The sequence below is a fragment of the Microtus oregoni genome, unplaced genomic scaffold, assembly GCF_018167655.1.
Source record: "Microtus oregoni isolate MIOR12 unplaced genomic scaffold, Mior012 000100F_ref0000014, whole genome shotgun sequence".
Taxonomy (NCBI): Eukaryota; Metazoa; Chordata; class Mammalia; order Rodentia; family Cricetidae; genus Microtus; species Microtus oregoni.
The window spans coordinates 505132-526367 of NW_024544713.1; the positions used below are offsets into that span (position 1 = coordinate 505132).

Consider the following 21236-nt stretch of genomic DNA (forward strand, 5'->3'; position numbering starts at 1 on the left):
TTAAGCAATGGGTGCGCATGAGGTGAGTCCTCTGAAGTGCAGGGAAGGTGCTCAGCTTGCCTGCAGGCCAACTAACACGAGGGAAATTACTGCCTCCCACCACTGTAACACAAACCACAGACACGTATTCTGTGGTAGCTACAATAGAAGGAAAACCAGACAAGCTGAAAAGAAAGCAGACAGGGGGGCCAAGAGAAACCCAGAAAAATTTGAACTTCTGTGAGTTCTTGCTTTTAGTATTTCTAGAACTTTTGGAGTAACAAGTTGGGGAACATATTGGTAACAGGTGTTTCTGATCTTGACAGAATGGAGACTGGGGAAATGGGAATGAAACCTTCCACAGCAATATCTCTGCTTTCTCCACATCTTGGGAATACATTGTTTTCCTCACCCAGATCAAAAGGCAGGCTTAATCAAATGGTGCAACATGGGGCACTGAGGTTTGTAAATATCGATTCCTAGATCCTTCTCTTCTCAGCTGTGTGATTACAGAGAGTGAAAAATATCTTTAGATTTCTCATTAGCTGGGAAAGTGTTCTTCAATCCCCTGTTCTGATATTTACCTCAGACATAATCCATTTCAACCATGAATTACTTAGAAATAAACTATTTGACTCTTTGTGAAGTCTCTACAGATCTTTCCTCTGACCCTGGGACTCACTAGATGCTTGCTATTTTCTCCTGAGAAGCCCTCCAAATACCATAACACCCCCGAGACTTCATAATTTCTAGTCAAACAGCATCATTTCTTTCACTCATTCCTCATGAGACTTGGCATCTGATTTTTTATTCTGATCATTTCCTTGTGTTCAAGTTCATGGTTTATTATCTCCCCATTAACGTTTGAGCCTCAGATATTGACACAGTCTTCCCAGCTTACGTCTAGCCAATTAGTTATGTAGTAAAGTCCAGGAATTGGACTATAGTCCAGGGTTGGAGAAACAAAACATAGAAAAGAGAGAGGGTGGTGAAAGAACATTGATTTTTCTAGATTCGATTTCTGTAATTGTGAAAAACAAAACAAAACCAAAAACTTGACCTTGGAGGTTTTTGCCTTGACTTCAATGCTTATCTGCTTAATCCCATTTCCACACCCATCACTACCTGAACCCTGGCATGGCTTCTGCATGTGTGATAAGCATAGATAGCATCCACAGTAGCCTGCTTTGTTTCTGCCTTGATGCCCAGAAATGATAGTCTTGCTAAGAGTTCAGTATAGCTAATTTTGATGTCCACATATATGTTAATCCTTATAAAAGCAGAACTGGCCCACGGCTTTTTTTTTGGGGGGGGTCTTATAAAGTTGCTATTCTGTGATAACTTTGAAATTACCCTTAAAACTGAGACAGTGTCAAAAACAGCAGCTAGTGTCAAGTGTCATATGTAATTAAAAAATGAAAGGTTCTATTAGTTAAACTTTCAGTCCTGTCTACTGTTTTTGACAGTAGTGTTTCCAGTTTCTTCATATAAAGGGCAGAAGAGATGGCTTATAGAATTGTACTGTTAAGCATGGAGAGGTTGATTCTGGTATGGCAGTGGGGGAAAATAATATCCCCTGGAACAAAATAGTTTACCCTGGACTATCAAGAAGATGAAAATAGTTAAAAGCTTCCCCACTAATGTAGCCTAGAGAATTGGTAACACCCTTACTTTATTATTAACTCGGTGTTTTTTTTTTTTTTGTCAGACAAATCCTTTACTACAATGTTTCAATTTTCTCAGCTGTAAAAGTAGTTGTAGTGAAGGCTAAATGATAGAATTTAACATCCTGCTTAAGACATAATTGAAATATAATAAATGGCAGGTTAGAGGAGGGTAATACTAGCTACCTTTTTATTAAAATAATACCTGAATTTGTCACTCTTTATATCTTACCAATAAATGATAGTTCTCTTCACTGATCAGCACAACATACAAATGTAGAGTTCCACCAACTTTAAAGGCCCAGAAAAACAGACTCAAGGAAACAAAATCACTCCATTAAGCCAGCTTTCTCTAAATGTATATATATATTGGAATGGATGTTACAGGTTCTGGCTCTTTCTGTTATCCACCATTTGGGGTATAAGGATAATTACAGAGCCATAAATAACCCCAGCAGAGAAATAGTACTGGGGTAGAGAGGATTATGATACATAGTATGTGTTAATACATTCAGCTCAAATGAAATCTGTGTTGTTTAAAGCCTGATATATTTTCCAGGAAAGAGGCCTCCATTACTAAGCTAATTTGCAAAGTTTCATACAGTCATTGTTGAAAATTCTATCACTTAGATGTCAATGATGTCAATAGGCCCAAATTATTCTTGTGACTCAGTCCACAGTAGTTTTTAACTGCCATTATTGGACCTTGCATTATGCCCAATTATTGAGGAAATTGTGGCAAATAAACTAGATCTAGTGTTTGTACTCATAATGCTTTTAGTATAATAGTTATGTTCTATAATTAGCCGCTCAAAGTGACTCATGGGCAATTTCCTGCGTCTCTGTGTTCAGTTCCCTTATCAGTAAAAATGTATAAGCCAGTACACATGAGAATTCCACTATGGACCTACAGTACCACACTTTTCGTTAAAGGCCAGATCTATGCTCAAGAAATTAGAAGAACTACCTCCTACCTTCTTTGATACTCACCTTTGCCAAGGCTAAACAGTATGCCCTAGGTTATGTAGACAAATTCAAGCCATGTCCTGAGCTTCCTCTCAAAATCAACTTTACATTTGTAGCACAAATAAAATAAATCTGCTAGATAATATTTGCTTAATCACATTCTGTTCCCAAATAGACATCAAACAAACAAGATGAAAAGAAAGACATTGTTAATGCTTTTAATAACCCAATAATATTTAAATAAGTCAATAATTGTCTTATTAAATCTAAATGAAGAGCAGAAAAGTAAACTTTCCTGGAGCTCTCTCTACTTTAGCTGTGGAATCCTTTGGTGCAGAAAGAGAATTGTTCCATTGACTATGCAAGTCAGGTTGAGCTGAGAGGAGCAATGAGTAAAGAACACCAAAGTTGTTGCTTGATAAAATCTGTTTGGAACAGACAAAGGAATTCAGTGTATCAGAAGTGGTAATGAAAACTGCAAACCTCTTGTATGTATAGGAAAATGTACGAAGAATCTTAAACCAATTAAAAATCATTTAATCCTAAAACTTAGACGAGAGTCTAAGACTTTCCATGATGCCAACTTGCACACATCCTATTTCAGCTGACTAAGTTGTTTCTGACAGATAACACCACAAATCTACCAAGGCATTTGATTGAGATTTAAAGCCGTTCACTGCCCTTCACAAACTAAATGGACAGAAGAAAGTTGTACTGCTTGTCCACATTACCCTTCCATATCATCTGTAAAATAAACCATTATGCCATACTCTAATAATTTTGTCAGGAGGATTAGCCCCATTGTTATTTGTAAAGAATTTAGAGAAATACTTGTTATAATGTCGACACTGTGCAAATACTTATTAAATAAAATAGGCAGATTTTATTTAATTTTGAACTAGCCCAATACTCCAAAACAACCAGTAAGTAGGAGGAGGGAGTCTTACAGATTCGTACTATGTCTTCTCTGAAGCTTTCACCTTGTCCGCCTCTACTGAAGATCTGGAACACTCATTTCACCTCCAAAACTTCATCACACTTCCAACACTATAATGCTATTCTCCACTTTTTCCAGCCACAAAGAAAAAAACAGCTGAAAGCACCCTCACACGCATTGCCTTGGCAAATCACCATAACAATTCCTAGATACAGATTCCTTCACATTTTAGAAATGAGAAATCAATTAATCTGTTAAGGTTACTAGTATAACTGCTTAGGCTTAACCTTATGTTACAGTAGACTTAAGCTACTGAAAATTTGGCCTCACCTTCTTTGTTCCTTGGTAACACTAGAAATGTAAGCATCGGTTTGGCCATTTCTAGGAATTTCAATTACCATCTGCAAAATTTAAGGTATCTGGCCTTTGTTCTAAATTCCATTTCCAGTCCTAAGTGGAAACCTGTTATTATAAACTATCCAAAAAGAGATGGGAAAGATTATCCCTTAATGAGATAATGTATTTTTTATTCCCAGAAGCCTCTTAGTGAATGCAGATGCGTGTATCCCTTTCTATCAGGAAACAGTGGTGGCTCTGGCACGCAGCTTGCCTCAGAAAAGCTTGACTTTTCCTTTTCTTTATTCCCTTTCTGCTACTGGCAAAAAGCTATATATGCTTTCTTCTGGCATTAGCTTTTCACCTTTCTTCTGAAGCTTCCTTATGCCTTTGCCATGTGATTGCTTGTTCTCCTCCACAGCGAAAGGCACAGCTTTGTCTCTTCCTCTTCACTCTTTCCTTTCTCCTGGGAGCTACTTGCATGCCCTCTTGTTTCTCTCTTACGAGCTAATGACTTTGTCCTTTGTCTTCATTTTGAGTCAGTTTCTAAATTCTTATGTTAGTGAGACTAAAAACCATAAAAAGGAACCTCAATTTTCCCAGTAATGACATCACTTCACTTCTAGCTCAGAATACATTACTAATGTTCTACGATATCAGAAAAAAAACCTCCCTTATATCTGTGCCACAACTCTCTTATCTACTCAATGACTGAGTGTGACAAGATGATTTCAGAATTCTAATAAAGCACACTTGTTTATATTGAACCAGGAATGAGATCCTTCTATGTCACTCCTTGAATTTCCCCTGAAGAATTTTCAAGAGTTCGTAGAATATGCTCAGCCTGCTTGCCACCCTTCTGTGTTCTTGCTCTTTTCCTTTATTTGGCACCAAGAGGTTGAACTATTTTTAAGACAGAAGACTGCATTCTTTAGTTGAAGTGACAGAGCCCATTAAGACCCTCAGAGCAGAGAATATCTGCTTTTAGATCAATGGCTTTGAACTGGAATGTATTCTTCCTTAGTACCCTGGAAATATGTGGATTATAAAAGCATTCTTTTCTAGGGATTTTACTTTACTGGATTATTTGGAAGCAGTAAGAATGATTTTTTTGACAGTGTATTCATGCTGTATATACGAGTCTGGCCTTGAATTCATTATTCTTTATCCTTAGCCCCCTAGTTCTGGGACTACAGGCATGGACCACACATTGCTGGCATTTACTTTTCTTTTTTTTTTTTTAATAATTTTTTTTATTAAGAAAAGAAGAAAAAAAACATAAACAAAAAACAAGTTTCCACCTCCTCCCAGCCTCCCATTTCCATCCCCCTCCTCCCACCCTTCTCCCCTTCCTCCCACCCTTCTACCCCTCCCCCCACTCCTCTCCCCCTCCCTCTCCAGTCCACAGAGCAGTCCAGGTTTCCTGCCCTGTGGTAAGTCCTAGGTCCTCCCCCCTCCGTCCATATCTAGGAAGGTGAACATCCAAACTGGCTAGGCTTCCACAAAGCCAGCACATTAAGTAGGATCAAAACCCCGTGCCATTGTCCTTGGCGTCTCATCAGCCCTCATTGTTCGCCATGTTCAGAGAGTCCGGTTTTATCCCATGCTTTTTCGGTCACAGTCCAGCTGGCCTTGGTGAGCTCCCAGTAGATCAGCTCCACTGTCTCAGTGGGTGGGTGCACGCCTCGTGGTCCCGAATTCTTTGCTCATGTTCTCCCTCCTTCTGCTCCTCATTGGGACCTTGGGAGCTCAGTCCAGTGCTCCAGTGTGGGTCTCTGTCTCTGTCTCCATCCATCACCAGATGAAGGTTCTATGATGATATGCAAAATATTCGTCAGTATTGCTCTCGGATAGGGTCATTTCAGGTTCCCAATCCTCAGCTACCCAAGGAACTAACTGGGAACCTCATGATGGGCACTTGGGAGCCCCTCTAGGGTCAAATCTCTGGCTCACCCTAAAGTGGTTCCCTTAACTAAGAATTGTGGTTCCCTGCTCCCCTATCCACCTTTCCTTTATCCCAATTCTCCTGATTCCCCAAATCCCCCCTCCTTCCCTTCTACCTTTTCTCTCCCCATCTCCCCTTACCCCCATCCCACCCCACCCCCAAGATCCTAATTTTCTCCCCGGCAATTGGGTCTACTTCCCTTAGCCAAGAGGATAACTATATGTTTTTCCTTGGGTTCACCTTCTTACTTAGCTTCTTTAGGTTCACCTATTGTAGACTCCGTGGCCCTAATTTATGGCTAGAAACCAATTATGAGAGAGTACATCCCATGTTCATCTTTTTGGGTCTGGGACACCTCACTCAGGATAGTGTTTTCTATTTCCATCAATTTGCCTGCAAAATTCGAGAAGTCATTGTTTTTTACCGCAGCGTAGTACTCTAGCGTGTATATATTCCATACTTTCTTCATCCATTCTTCCATTGAAGGGCATCTAGGTTGTTTCCAGGTTCTGGCTATTACAAATAATACTGCTATGAACATAGTTGAACAAATGCTTTTGTCATATGATAGAGCATCTCTTGGGTATATTCCCAGGAGTGGTATTGCTGGTCCCAGGGGTAAGTTGATCCCGAATTTCCTGAGAAACCGAAACACTGACTTCCACAGTGGTTGCACAAGATGGCATTCCCACCAGCAATGGATGAGGGTACCCGTTCCTCCACAGCCTCTCCAGCAAAGGTTATCCTTGGTGTTTTTGACTTTAGCCATTCTGACAGGTGTAAGATGATATCTCAAAGTTGTTTTAATTTGCATTTCCCTGATGGCTAAGGAAGTTGAGCACGACTTTAAGTGTCTTTTGGCCATTTGAACTTCCTCTGCTGAGAATTCTCTGTTCAGTTCAGTGCCCCATTTTTTAATTGGGTTAATTAGCATTTTAAAGTCTAGTTTCTTGAGTTCTTTATATATTTTGGAGATCAGACCTTTGTCTGTTGTGGGGTTGGTGAAGATCTTCTCCCAATCAGTAGGTTGCCTTTGTGTCTTATTGACTATGTCCTTTGCTTTACAGAAGCTTCTCAGTTTAAGTAGGTCCCATTTATTCAATGTTGCCCTTAATGTCTGTGCTTCTGGGGTTATACATAGGAAGCGATCTCCTGTGCCCAGCTCCTGTAGGGTACTTCCAACTTTCTCTTCTATCAGGTTCAGTGTGTTCGGGCTGATATTGAGGTCTTTAATGCATTTGGACTTGAGTTTTGTGCACGGTGATAGATAAGGGTCTATTTTCATTCTTCTACAAGATGACATCCAGTTGTGCCAGCACCATTTGTTGAAGATGCTTTCTTTCTTCCATTTTATACTTTTAGCTCCTTTATCGAAAATCAGGTGTTCATAGGTTTGTGGGATAAAATCCGGGTCTTCTATACGATTCCATTGGTCGACTTCTCTGTTTTTATGCCAGTACCACACTGTTTTCATTACTGTAGCTCTGTAATAGAGTTTGAAGTCAGGGATTGGTAATGCCTCCAGAAGATCCTTTATTGTATAGGATTGTTTTGGCTATCCTGGGTTTTTTGTTTTTCCATATAAAGTTGATTATTGTCCTCTCCAGATCTGTGAAGAATTTTGATGGGATCTTGATGGGGATTGCATTGAATCTATAAATAGCCTTTGGTAGAATTGCCATTTTTACTATGTTGATCCTCCCAATCCAAGAGCAAGGGAGGTCCATCCATTTTTTGGTATCCTCTTCAATTTCTTTCTTCAATGCCTTAAAGTTCTTGTCAAATAGATCTTTCACTTCCTTGGTTAGATGTACCCCAAGATATTTTATGCTGTTTTTGGCTATTGTGAATGGTGAAGCTTCTCTGATTTCCCTCTCTGCTTTCATATCCGTTGTGTATAAGAGGGCGACTGATTTTTTTGGAGTTGATCTTGTATCCTGCCACATTACTAAAGCTGTTTATCAGCTGTAAAAGTTCTTTGGTGGAGTTTTTGGGGTCGCTTATGTACACTATCATATCATCTGCAAATAACGAAAGTTTAACTTCTTCCTTTCCAATTCGAATCCCCTTGATTCCATTATGTTGTCTTATTGCTATTGCTAGAACTTCAAGCAATATATTGAAGAGGTATGGGGAGAGTGGACAGCCTTGTCGTGTTCCTGAGTTAAGTGGGTTGGCTTTGAGTTTCTCTCCGTTTAATTTGATGTTAGCTGTCGGCTTGCTGTATATAGCTTTTATTATATTTAGGTATGACCCTTGTATCCCTAATCTCTCCAAGACTTTTAACATAAATGGATGTTGAATTTTGTCAAATGCTTTTTCAGCATCTAATGAAATGATCATATGGTTTTTTTCTTTCAGTTTATTTATATGCTGGATTACATTGATAGATTTTCGTATGTTGAACCAGCCCTGCATCTCAGGAATGAAGCCTACTTGATCATAATGGATAATTTTTCGGATGTGTTCTTGGATTCGATTTGCCAGTATTTTGTTGAGGATTTTTGCGTCGATATTCATGAGTGAGATTGGCCTGTAGTTCTCTTTCCTGGTTGAGTCTTTGAGTGGTTTTGGTATCAGAGTAATTGTGGCTTCATAAAAGGAGTTTGGTAATGACCCTTCTGGTTTCTATCTTGTGGAATACATTAAGGAGTATAGGTATTAGATCTTCTTGGAAGATCTGGTAGAATTCCGCATTGAAACCATCTGGTCCTGGGCTTTTTTTGGTAGGGAGGTTTTTGATAACCTCTTCTAATTCTTCGCGACTAACAGGTCTATTTAGATTGTTCACCAGGTCCTGATTTAACTTTGGTATATGATATTTATCTAAAAAAGTATCCATTTCCTTTACATTTTCCAATTTTGTGGCATATCGGCTTTTGTAGTAAGATCTAATGATTCTCTGAATTTCCTCTGTGTCTGTGGTTATGTCCCCCTTTTCATTTCTGATCTTATTAATTTGCAAATTCTCTCTCTGCCGTTTGATTAGCTTGGATAGTGGTTTGTCAATCTTGTTGATTTTCTCCAGGAACCAGCTTTTTGTTTCATTGATTTTTTGTATTGTTTTCTGTGTTTCTATTTTGTTGATTTCAGTCCTCATTTTGATTATTTCCAGTCTTCTACTCCTCCTAGGTGAGTCTGCTTCTTTTTTTTCTAGAGCTTTCAGGTGGGCTGTTAAGTCTCCAATGTGAGCTTTCTCTGTTTTCTTTAAGTGGGCACTTAGTGCTATGAACTTTCCTCTTAGGACTGCTTTCATAGTGTCCCATAAGTTTGAGTATGTTGTTTCTTTATTTTCATTGAATTCCAGGAAGACTTTAATTTCTTTCTTTATTTCTTCCTTAATCCAGCTATGGTTCAATAGTTGACTGTTCAGTTTCCACGACTTTGTATGCTTTCTGGGGGTAGCATTATTGTTAAATTCTAACTTTAATCCATGGTGATCTGATAAGACACAGGTGGTTACTAATATTTTTTTGTAACTGTGGATGTTTGCTTTGTTACCGACTATGTGGTCGATTTTCGAGAAGGTTCCATGAGCTGCAGAGAAGAAGGTATATTCTTTCCTATTTGGATGGAATGTTCTATAGATGTCTGTTAAGTCCATTTGATTCATTACCTCCACTAATTCTCTTATTTCTCTGTTAGGTTCCTGTCTGATTGACCTGTCCATTGGTGAGAGAGGAGTGTTGAAGTCTCCTACTATTAGTGTGTGTGGTTTGATGGCTGCCTTGAATTTTAGCAATGTTTCTTTTATGTACGTGGGTGCTTTTATATTAGGGGCATAGATGTTCAGGATTGAGACTTCATCCTGATGAACTGTTCCTGTTATGAGTATAAAATGCCCCTCTCCATCTCTTCTGATTGATTTAAGTTTAAAGTCAACTTTGTTAGAGATTAGTATGGCCACACCTGCCTGTTTCTTAGGTCCATTTGCTTGATAGGCATTGTCCCAGCCCTTTACTCTGAGTAGGTGCCTGTCTTTGTGGTTGAGGTGTGTTTCTTGTAAACAGCAGAATGTTGGATCCTGTTTTCTTATCCAATCTCTTAGCCTGTGCCTTTTTATAGGTGAGTTGAGTCCATTGACATTAAGTGATATTAATGACCAGTGGTTGTTAACTCCGGTCATTTTTTTTTAGTCGTAGAGTTTGTGTGTTTCCCTTCTTTGTTTTGTGTTGGTGAAGGGTCTCTAGATGTCTGAGTTATTGTGGTCATTGTTGGACTCCTTGGTTAGTGATTTTCCTTCAATTACTTTCTGTAAGGCTGGATTTGTGGCTGCGTATTGTTTAAATTTGTTTTTATCCTGGAAAATTTTATTTTCTCCATTTATAGTGAATGAAAGCTTGGCTGGGTATAGTAATCTGGGCTTGCACCCATGGTCTCTCAGTTTCTGCAGTACATCTATCCAGGACCTTCTGGCTTTCATGGTTTCCATGGAGAAGTCAGGTGTAAGTCTGATAGGTTTACCTTTATAAGTAATTTGGCCTTTTTCCTTTGCAGCTCTTAATATTCTTTCCTTATTCTGTATGCTTTGTGTTTTGATAATTATATGGCGAGGGGATGTTTTTTTTTTTGATCCAGTCTATTCGGTGTTCTGTATGCTTCTTGCACCTTCATAGGAAAATCTTTCCTTAGGTTGGGAACGTTTTCTTCTATAATTTTATTAAATAGATTTTCTGGACCATTGAGCTGCCCTTCTTCTCCTTCTTCTACTCCTATTATTCTTAGGTTTGGTCTTTTTATTGTGTCCCATATTTCCTGAATGTTTTGTGATGAGAGTTTGTTGGACTTGCTGTTTTCTTTGATCAGTGTGTTTATTTTCTCTATGGTATCTTCAGAATCCGAGAGTCTTTCTTCTATCTCTTGTATTCTGCTGGTTATGCTTGTTTCTGTAGTCTCTATTCGTTTACCTAGATTTTCCATGTCCAGACGGCCCTGTTTGTGTTTTCTTCTTTGCCTCCATTTCAGTTTTCAGGTCTTGAACTGTTTCCATTATCTGTTTGATTGTTTTTCCTTGGTTTTCTAGGGTATCATTCACTGATTTATTCAATTCTTCAAACTTTCTGTTATATTTCTCATCCATTTCTATTAGGGCGTTTTTTACATGCTGTTTAAGGGTGTCAATCACTTTCATGAAGTCAATCTTTTCTCCTTCCTCTTGATTAAGGGGTTCTTGTCCTCCCGTTGTGAGGTCGCTTGTTTCTGGTAGCTTCATGTTGCTTTTCAGCTTGTTGGGCGAATTCTTGTCTTGACATCGGCCCATCTCTTCTTCCAAATGCTCCCTATGGATCTTCTTTTACCGGATTAGGTCTCCTTGCCTACCAAACGCTGTCTCTCCCCAATGTTGGCTCTCCCAATGCTGGGTCTCCTGGCGCCGAAAGATCAGGCCTCCGTGCTGGTTGGGCAGCTTGCAGACAAAGCGCCTACCCCGCTTGGTGCAGGCAGGCCACAGAAACAAAGGAACTGCTGCCCGCCCGGGAGCCCCGGATACTCGGACCCAGCGCCCAGATAGGCTGGGCTGGGCGATGCCACGCGCCTAAATAGGGCAGTGGGGGCGAAGTGGGGAGGGCTCTGGACGGAAGCTGGGTGGGCCAGGAAGAAAGAGGCAGCACCCGGGGAGTAGAGGCCCTGCAGAAAGCCCAAGCAGGACAGGGGGCCAAGAAACCCCCGAGCTCCCCGTCCCAGGCTGGCGCCGTGGGCCAGAAACTCACCCCAATGCTGGGTCTCCTGGCGCCGAAAGATCAGGCCTCCGTGCTGGTTGGGCAGCTTGCAGACAAAGCGCCTACCCCGCTTGGTGCAGGCAGGCCACAGAAACAAAGGAACTGCTGCCCCCAGGAAGCCCCGGGTACTCGGACCCAGCGCCCAGATAGGCTGGGCTGGGCGATGCCACTCGCCTAAAGTGGGCAGTGGGGGAGAAGTGGGGAGGGCTCTGGACGGAAGCTGGGTGGGCCAGGAAGAAAGAGGCAGCACCCGGGGAGTAGAGGCCCTGCAGAGAGCCCAAGCAGGACAGGGGGCCAAGAAACCCCCGAGCTCCCCGTCCCAGGCTGGCGCCGTGGGCCAGAAACTCACCCCAATGCTGGGTCTCCTGGCGCCGAAAGATCAGGCCTCCGTGCTGGTTGGGCAGCTCGCAGACAAAGCGCCTACCCCGCTTGGTGCAGGCAGGCCACAGAAACAAAGGAACTGCTGCCCCCCGGAAGCCCCGGGTACTCGGACTCAGCGCCCAGATAGGCTGGGCTGGGCGATGCCACGCGCCAAAAGAGGGCAGTGGGGGCGAAGTGGGGAGGGCTCTGGACGGAAGCTGGGTGGGCCAGGAAGAAAGAGGCAGCACCCGGGGAGTAGAGGCCCTGCAGAGAGCCCAAGCAGGACAGGGGGCCAAGAAACCCCCGAGCTCCCCGTCCCAGGCTGGCGCCGTGGGCCAGAAACTCACCCCAGTGCTGGGTCTCCTGGCGCCGAAAGATCAGGCCTCCGTGCTGGTTGGGCAGCTCGCAGACAAAGCGCCTACCCCGCTTGGTGCAGGCAGGCCACAGAAACAAAGGAACTGCTGCCCGCCCGGGAGCCCCGGGTACTCGGACCCAGCGCCCAGATAGGGTGCGCTGGGCGATGCCACGCGCCAAAAGAGGGCAGTGGGGGCGAAGTGGGGAGGGCTCTGGACGGAAGCTGGGTGGGCCAGGAAGAAAGAGGCAGCAGAGAGCCCAAGCATGACAGGGGGCCAAGAAACCCCCGAGCTCCCCGTCCCAGGCTGGCGCCGTGGGCCAGAAACTCACCCCAATGCTGGGTCTCCTGGCGCCAAAAGATCAGGCCTCCATGCTGGTTGGGCAGCTCGCAGACAAAGCACCTACCCCGCTTGGTGCAGGCAGGCCACAGAAACAAAGGAACTGCTGCCCCCCGGAAGCCCCGGGTACTCGGACTCAGCGCCCAGATAGGCTGGGCTGGGCGATGCCACGCGCCTAAAGTGGGCAGTGGGGGAGAAGTGGGGAGGGCTCTGGACGGAAGCTGGGTGGGCCAGGAAGAAAGAGGCAGCACCCAGGGAGTAGAGGCCCTGCAGAGAGCCCAAGCAGGACAGGGGGCCAAGAAACCCCCGAGCTCCCCGTCCCAGGTTGGCGCCGTGGGCCAGAAACTCACCCCAATGCTGGGTCTCCTGGCGCCGAAAGATCAGGCCTCCGACTGGCTTTTACTTTTCTATGTGATGAGCTGAATTATTAATATTATCCTATAGCTCCTATTCCCTTTGATTTGGGGTAAGGACTCAATGTTTTTACAGTGAAGAAGTGAATCTACCTCTGAGTGGTCATATGCCATCACCTTCTCTAATAAAGGTTAATCCAGTTGAATTGGTCAATTATCTGACAAAGGGACCACCTCTCAGGAATTAGGGGTTTATATTAAACCATCTTAGAACTAGGAAGAATAATTTTCCCTTTAATGAGATAATGTATATTTCCTTCCCAGAAAACATTCTCTCTCTCTCTCTCTCTCTCTCTCTCTCTCTCTCTCTCCCTCTCTCTCTCTTCTCAGCATCCTTTGCCTTTTACTTTGGACTTCATTATTTCTCTAAAGTTCCCCTCCCTATTATGTGTCTGTTTCTCTGCCATATGGCTTATTTCCACAATCACTTGATTCAAATGGCATGTCTTTTTGTTGTTTGCTTTTGTTTTTCAAGACAGGGTTTCTCTGTGTAGTCCTCGGTGTCCTGGAATTAGCTCTGTAAACCAGGTTGAACTCACAAAGATTTGCTTGACTCTGCCTCCTGAATGCTAGCATTAAAGGCGTGCATCATCATCTCCTGTCAGAATGGTTTCTTTTCCTTCTCTTCTCCATTCCTTTGGGTAATGGCCAAGATTTAAAGCTAGATATTCTTGTTTCTTTTTTTTTATCTTTTCAACTCCAATAAAATTGTCCTTGAGTTTCCTTTTGAATCTACTCTTATTTTGATTAATAAGTCAAAGAACCACAAGGGGGAATGTGATTTCCCTAGTAAAATGCTGAACTCTCCAATATTTCTTAACACAATCTCACCTAACAAGTTTGCTTGAAGAGAGACTTGTACTAGTCACATTCTTGAGATCCTTGATAAAGTTCCACAGTCCCTGTTCTGAGAAGACATGACCATATAACCCAGATAATCACACAATAAACACAGGGTGCTCTGTATTTCTTTCCCAGTGTGACTTTAGGGAAAGTTTTATAAAAATATTCTCAACAATACTTCATAGATGTGGCAGGTGTTACAAATTCAATAAATAGAATCAGTAAATACAAGGAGAAAAGTAAAGATAGGACTTGTTTGGGGTACAGAGGAACCTGGTATCTAAGGAGAAAGGTTAGAAGAACTCCATGAAAATAAATATCAATCAATCCTGTAGTGTAAAGTGAAGAGGGACAAACAGAATTTTTAGCTAGGATGTGATGAAAGTAAAGAAATATACGTTTCTAATTCTGAGAAGTTAAACTTTTTTATTATTAATAAGGGTTTTAGTTCTGCCCTTGTTGAAATTGTCCTTTGGGGTAATGTATGGGACCCTACTAGACATTTTGGGAAAGCAAATAAAATCTCCAGTGCCCAGATAGTATGACCACATTTAAATTTCTTTGCCAGTGGGGTCCCATAGATCCCCCAATATTACAGACTATTTCCAATGCTCTTTATTACTCTCCAGAATTTGACTGTAAGACCCTATGACACAGCATATCTGAGTCATCGAAGACAGTAAAAAGTAGCTCACATTGACCCAGAAACTTCATCCTTACTAGCTAGCTTTCATAGTGCTGGAAGGTGTTATGCAAAGCTAAAAATGGAGACAAGTAATCATCAGTTATATCTTTCTATGGACCCTGCGAAATATAATAAGGACTGACCTGGCAAGACATGATCACTGTTAAAATAGTGGAATGAATATTATGGGATAACTAATCAATTTCTGAGTAGATTTGAGGTGTACTCCACAAGATGAAATCCATCTATGGTGAAATTATCAGAGCCAATTATCTGCAGTTAGTCTGGTCTTGATCCTTAGAGAAGAACCTACCACTATTACTCTGCTAGACACAGTATTAAACAGACTCCTAATGACTTATTATACATATAGATTAATGTGCCTCACAGCCTTCATATAAAAAGCTTCAATTTTCAGTAGATAATGATTAACACACACCCAAAACTGGTCAAGATACAAAATATAAGGGTCTGCAAAATTTTCATCCCTGCAAAAAACGTATATGCTTCACTTACTTCTCTTGAGTTTTGGGGTTCATTGTGGGAGAGGGGGGAGAAATAGTGTAAGAGCCAGAGAGGTTAGATAATTGCAAGGAAACTTTATCTTCTGAACATGTAGACTCATAGTGACTATGACAGAGCAAACAAGCACTGTGTAAACTGAAATAAGAAGAAATATCAGCATAGAAAGTAGAATTCAAAATGAAGTCCTACGCCTTGCTGAGCAAAAGAATAGCCAGTTTTGTTTCAGAATGTATCCCTTTTTTATGTTGGCCAACTACTACTGGGTATGAAGCCTGAACTGGAGTGTCTTTAATATACCTAGATACTTCGGTGGAGAATACTGATTTTACCTTTTCTAAAAAACATCAATTGCAAAAAGCTTCTTGGTTAGGGTGGGGCTAATATACTGTGTAAAAAGAGCGAGTAAAAATAATAAAAACACCAACAGAAAAAGAATGTGTCCCTTGATAATTAGACCTCACTTCAAGATAAGTTTTACATCCAAAAGAATTTGAGCACAAAATTTGGATGCCATAAATTTGTTGAAAAAGAGGACATGAAGACGGGTGGTTGGAGAAGTGGTGGTGAATCTGGGAGAAGACGGGGAGATAGTAAATATGATAATAATACACTCTATGAAATTCTTAAAGAATAGCACAGGAGTGACAGTTGTGTAGCTTGGTATGTTTGTAGGGCTCTTACTCCAGGGATCAGCCCAGTTCCTGAACATGAGATGGTGTTTTGGAACCTATTCACCATGCTGGGATGCATTGCCCACTCTTGATGCAGGGGAAGGAACTTGGTCCTGCCACAGCTTGATAAGCCATGCTTTGTTGACTCCCATGTTGAACTTGCCCCTTTCTGAATTAAGTTAAAGCAAGTAGATTGGGAAAGAGGCTAAGATGGGATGTGGGGACAGGAAACTGGAAGAGAGAAGAAAGGAAAACTGTGGTTGGTATTGAAAAAAACTTCCTTAAAAAAGAAAATTAAAATTTGAAGTAGGCAATACAAAATAAATAATACATATATTAATTTGAAAAAAGAAATTGGAAAATGTTCTTTGCTAATAAAAAAAATTGAAGGTATAGTCAGATAAAAGAAAACCAAGACCTGAACCTACACACAAATATTGACTAAAGGATTTTTTTCAACTATAATAGAAATAATCTTTAAAAAAATATCGAGAGTATCAGAAAAGAATTAACACTAGAGTAGAAGAACTTTAGACTAGACATTAGGTTATATTCACCACATAAATTAATAAACAAAAATGCAATAATGCTTTCAGCAAAAGTGATAGTGTCTAGTACTCCACACAAGACAACTAAAAGTAGATAATGTAATTAGACCTAAATGAAAGAGATTTACACTTGGCCTAAAAGATTAAACTAGTAATCCTAGTTAATATAAGCATACTGATAATAGTTGCAGTGCCGAGAATAACCAGTACAAAAATTTATACAAAGACTGAGAAAAAAAAAAGCCTATTATCAATATGTAAGTCTCTAAAAGTGTTCAAATAACAGAAATAAAGAAAAGAAGGAACAAACACAGACATGCGATTTTGGGTGTAACTAAGTGATAGAATATTTGGTTAACATGAATAATATCATAAATTTAACCCCTAGCACCCCAAAAGGCAGACTAATTCTGAAATACATAATTATCTCAAATGTAAATTGCCTTCATATCTTAATCAGAAAGATGAAGACCAATGGAGTTGTTTTAAAAACAAAGCTCACTTTATTTTTACACAAAATACTCTTAGAAACAAAGACACAAGTAAACTGGATGTGACAGCTGTGCTTTTATATATATATATATATATATATATATATATATATATTAATCATAATTATTCAGTACTGTTGTTGTATCTGTAAATATCCGATACAATCTCTTACACTACTTTTCCTGGGATAAAGGAAGCAAACAGCAGTTCACCTCATTGTATTGACAATAGAACAGAGCAATGATTTCTCACAAGCCTAGTCGACTGAACCAGTGAAATTTATTGACCTTAGCTTAGAAGTGCAGGTGAAAAGAATGGCTTTATCACGGAAAAGTTTCACCGCAGGATGGATGACTATTTCATGAAAGTTGCATCATGGAAGTTCTGTCTTCAGTTAATATTCTCCTTCCTACCTGGGAGGCAAGAAGAATTTGTGAGAATCTAAAAGTGTTCTTGACCATTCTAAATTTGCTTTGATTAAAAAAAAATGTTAAAAGCCACATTACTAGTTGCATAGGTTTAACTCTTAGTCTTATTCTTCTGATTTTATTACTATGACTGCTAAGTCAGTGACCATAGTATTCTGTGTCACATAGTCATGTTCTTCCCTAGTGAATAGCCACACTGAAAGAGTGTCTTTCATTTAGAGAAAAATAAAATTACTGGAATTATTATTTTGATCTGTTATCAGTGCCATAAAAGACATGATTAGACATTTTTTATATAGCCCCCAGGAAAAGTAACATAACACATGGGTGATTGTTGTGAGGTATGTCAAAATCAAAGATGGTTGTGGACTTTGTAGAGGTAAGGTACTTGATGTGGATAGGAAAGTATGCAACTGAGACAGAGCTTTCTGAGAATCGAATATCTGTGAGCACAAAAGAGGTAAGTTTATCATAAGCTTTGTCTTATGAAATGACATGTCTTTCTGGTGGAATGACAGTTCTGTCATTTTTCCTGTGGTTGAAAATGCATGAAATAAAGGCAGAGCTCTCTGACAAGATGGCAAGTCACAATGGAATTTTTATAGAGAAAATGTGGCAGGGCTGTCTTTCTGTGGCACAGAGTAGCAAGACTTATTAGTGAAAGTTCATATGAGTATGTCTTGAAAATGTCTGCAAGACCAGAGATTATATGATAATTCCTGAAAGTGGCGCACAAAGAATTCTAAGAAAGCTGTGACAGCAGTTCTATAGAACATCCTATCCTCCAGGTGACACATTCAATTGATGTTGAGCTATATATATAGTCCAAGAGGTAACTTCTCTGCATGTGGGAAAAACTTCAACAGGAAATAGAGACGGGAAGCATCGTCCATATTTACCTTTGATTTGTCAGGAAAAGTGAGTAGGAGGGAGGAAGAACTGCAAGTATTGGATTTTTGACTCTTAGTTCCAGGAAAGCCTAAGTGACAAAGAGGTCTATCAGAGCTTTTCAAAATCAAATGCCACAAGATTTGTGATGAATCAGAGGTCCTAGCAGAATCTGTGGATGCCCAGATGCTATATTTTGTGAACTTTCAGCAGGCTTTAAACCTTGAACAGCATTTCACCTAGGGCAACAAGTATTACAAAAATATGCAGATTGTTACCCCATGTAAGAAATTTATTTTCAGCCAAATACTTGGTTGTAACCTTTAAGTCACTGCCTTCTTAGGATCTATTGCTAACTATAGCGTCATAGTCTTTGAAATCCCATTTGACTTTAAGCAGCACTGTTTTTCTTTTACATATCAAAATTTCAGGCAAAGTATTGTTTCAAAAATGTTCAAAGAGAGAAAAGAGAGATTAAGAATGCAAACTTACTCCAAACTATGGAAGGCTTTTGAACACAAGGCACTTAACTCCAGATTTTACCACTCCCCAGTAATCTTAATCTTAGTTTAACATTTTATCTCTTTTGCTTTGTATAATACATGCATATATTTTATTACTTTTTATCCTTAGCTTAAAATAACCAATTTAAGTATACATTATAAAAAAGCTCATACTTTAGATGAAAAGGATTATAGTATTTAATTAACTTTTTAAGGTCATGCAGAAAATTTCACTTGGAGACTAGAATTGTTGACTCACATTTGTGATTCATTCATTCCACACTTATACAGCCACGCCTCTATATAAAGTTGTAGAAATAGTGAGGGCTTTAAATGAATATAAACTAGGATCAAATCACATTTTATCAACTATCATTGGATTATGATGAAAGGCTATCTCAAAGTGGGTGATTTATTAAGAAATTAAACACATTTCTCAAAGCTCTGGAGAAAATAATGTAAAGTTCAAAATCAAGTCCTTTTGTGTATCACCCCATAGCAGATACTGAAATGATAAGGGAAGATAATAGGACAGATGAAGGCAAAACTGGTTGTTACAGCAAATCTATTCTCACAATAGCCAAATCTCCTATAATAATAACTCTAACATACCAATCATTTTTAAAAGATCTAATCACATTCAAAGGTCTTAACTACCAACACTCATTTTATACATTAACCTGTCACACATGAATGCTGAGAGCATCACATTTAAACTATAATATATACTTTCTAGCTAGGGCAGGGCTTGAGAATAACACCTTATCTTTGATTCAGTACAGGTTTTATGCAAACATCTCCCAGATGCTTTCAATTCATACAAGAACTTTCCTGTTGCATACAGAAAACACTGTTCCACAGGAGTCATCTTTGCTTCTGGTTCTTACAATCCTTCTTCCCCTCTTCTACAGGAATTCCTGAGCCTTGAGAGCAGGCGGTGAGACAGAGATATGCCACTTGGGGCCGACTATTCAATAATCTCTTATTCGATGAACATTGATCATTCATAGTTCCCTTAGCTAATCACCATTGACTACAAGAAGATCCTCTGATGAGGTTTGAGAGATTCACTTATCCATATGTACAATTATAGGTCTTTGGCCATAGGTTTAATACTACATCCATTTAGCAGAATAACAACAGCAGGTTCTTCCTATTGGGAGATAATGGAGCAAAAAGTAGTAAGTGAATGAGAAGGATTTGAGGACAGATGAGGGGGTATAGAAAAGAAGAACGAGTCCTTCTTGGTGATAGTTATTTCTCAGTACCTCACACCTCTTTGGTTCATCCTTTGAAGTCTAGGTGGAAACAATTATAGCCACTGCTTTGCTAGTCACAATGCATAGTAGACTGATCTTAGTAAATCTAAATAAGGGATATCTAAGGGCCACAGTGAGAAAAAAATGGAGCAAATAATTTAAGATAGAATTTGAAAGCAGTAACCATTGCATTGAAACCACTTTGTACTCTGCCTCCCTGGGGAATTGCACCATGATCCTGTGATGTGATAAGAAGCTAGGATGCTACTGTGGTTATATTTAGGAAGTGGTCTTCTGTACCAGTGTGTGCAAGTGTACTTCCCACTTTCCTTTCTATGAGGTTTAGTGTGGCTGGCTTTATGTTGAGGTCTTTGATCCATTTGGGCTTGAGTTTTGTACATGGTGATAGATACAGATCTATTTTCATTCTTCTACATGTTGATATCCAGTGATGCCAGCACCATTTGTTAAATAAGCGTTCTTTTTCACATTTGATAATTTTTGCTTCTTTGTCAAAAATCAGGTGTTCAAAGGTATCTGGGTCTTCGATTCGGGTTCCTTTGGTCCTCCTGTCTGTTTTTATTTCAATACCAGGCTGTTTTCAGTACTGTAGCTCTGTAGTAGAGTTTGAAGTCAGCGATTGTGATGCCTTCAAAAAATTAGGAAACAACCTTCTTCAAGGCTCAGTAATATCACTTTTGGGTATATATACATAGGATGCTCAAACGTGCCAACAGGACATGTGCTCAACTATGGTCATAGCAGCATTATTTGTCATAGCCAGAACCTGGAAACATCCTAAATGCCTCTCAATGGAAGAATGTATATGGAAAATGTACATTTACGCAATGGAGTCCTACACAGCAGAAAAAAAAATGATGCCATCTTGAATTTTGCAGGCAAATGGATGGAGTGGGAAACACTATTTTGAGTGAGGTAACCCAGACCCAGAAAGACAACTGTCATATGTACTCACTCATAAGTGGTTTTTAAACACAGAAAGCAAAGAAAATAGCCTATAAATCACATTTCCAGATAACCTAGACAATAATGAAGATCCTAAGAGAGACAAACATAAATCTAATCTACATGGGAAGTAGAAAGTGACAAGATCTCCTTAGTAAATTGGGAGCATGGGGACCTTAGGAGAGAGTTGAAGGGGAGGGGAGACAAGGAGGGGAGCAGAAAAAATGTAGAGATAAAAAAAAATCAATAAGAAAAAAAAGAGACAGTGATGAAACCAGGGGGGAAAAAAAGAAGCTAGGATGATCTCCAAATGTTTAGAGTCAGGCTTCCATTGTGTTTATGTAAAGATCTAGCTTCCTGTATGGATGACTGCCTAATCTCCTGTCTGTCTCAATGAATAGGCCCTAACTTTTAATGAC

At 40.1% G+C, this 21236-nt stretch overlaps 1 protein-coding gene across 3 annotated transcripts in view; it reads right to left on the reverse strand.

Moving 5' to 3' along the window:
• LOC121443133 (androgen receptor-like) overlaps positions 1–21236 on the reverse strand; it is a 259680-nt gene that overhangs the window by 132460 nt on the left and 105984 nt on the right. For 2 of the 3 annotated variants that reach the window (XM_041644814.1, XM_041644813.1), the window contains one exon: positions 16973–17186. The exons of the other annotated variant lie outside the window; for it this stretch is intronic. In XM_041644814.1, the coding sequence (XP_041500748.1) occupies positions 17183–17186 (4 nt within the window). In that variant the 3' untranslated portion in view covers positions 16973–17182. Of the gene's footprint in view, positions 1–16972; positions 17187–21236 lie in introns of those variants that run through there. 3 annotated transcript variants of the gene reach the window in all.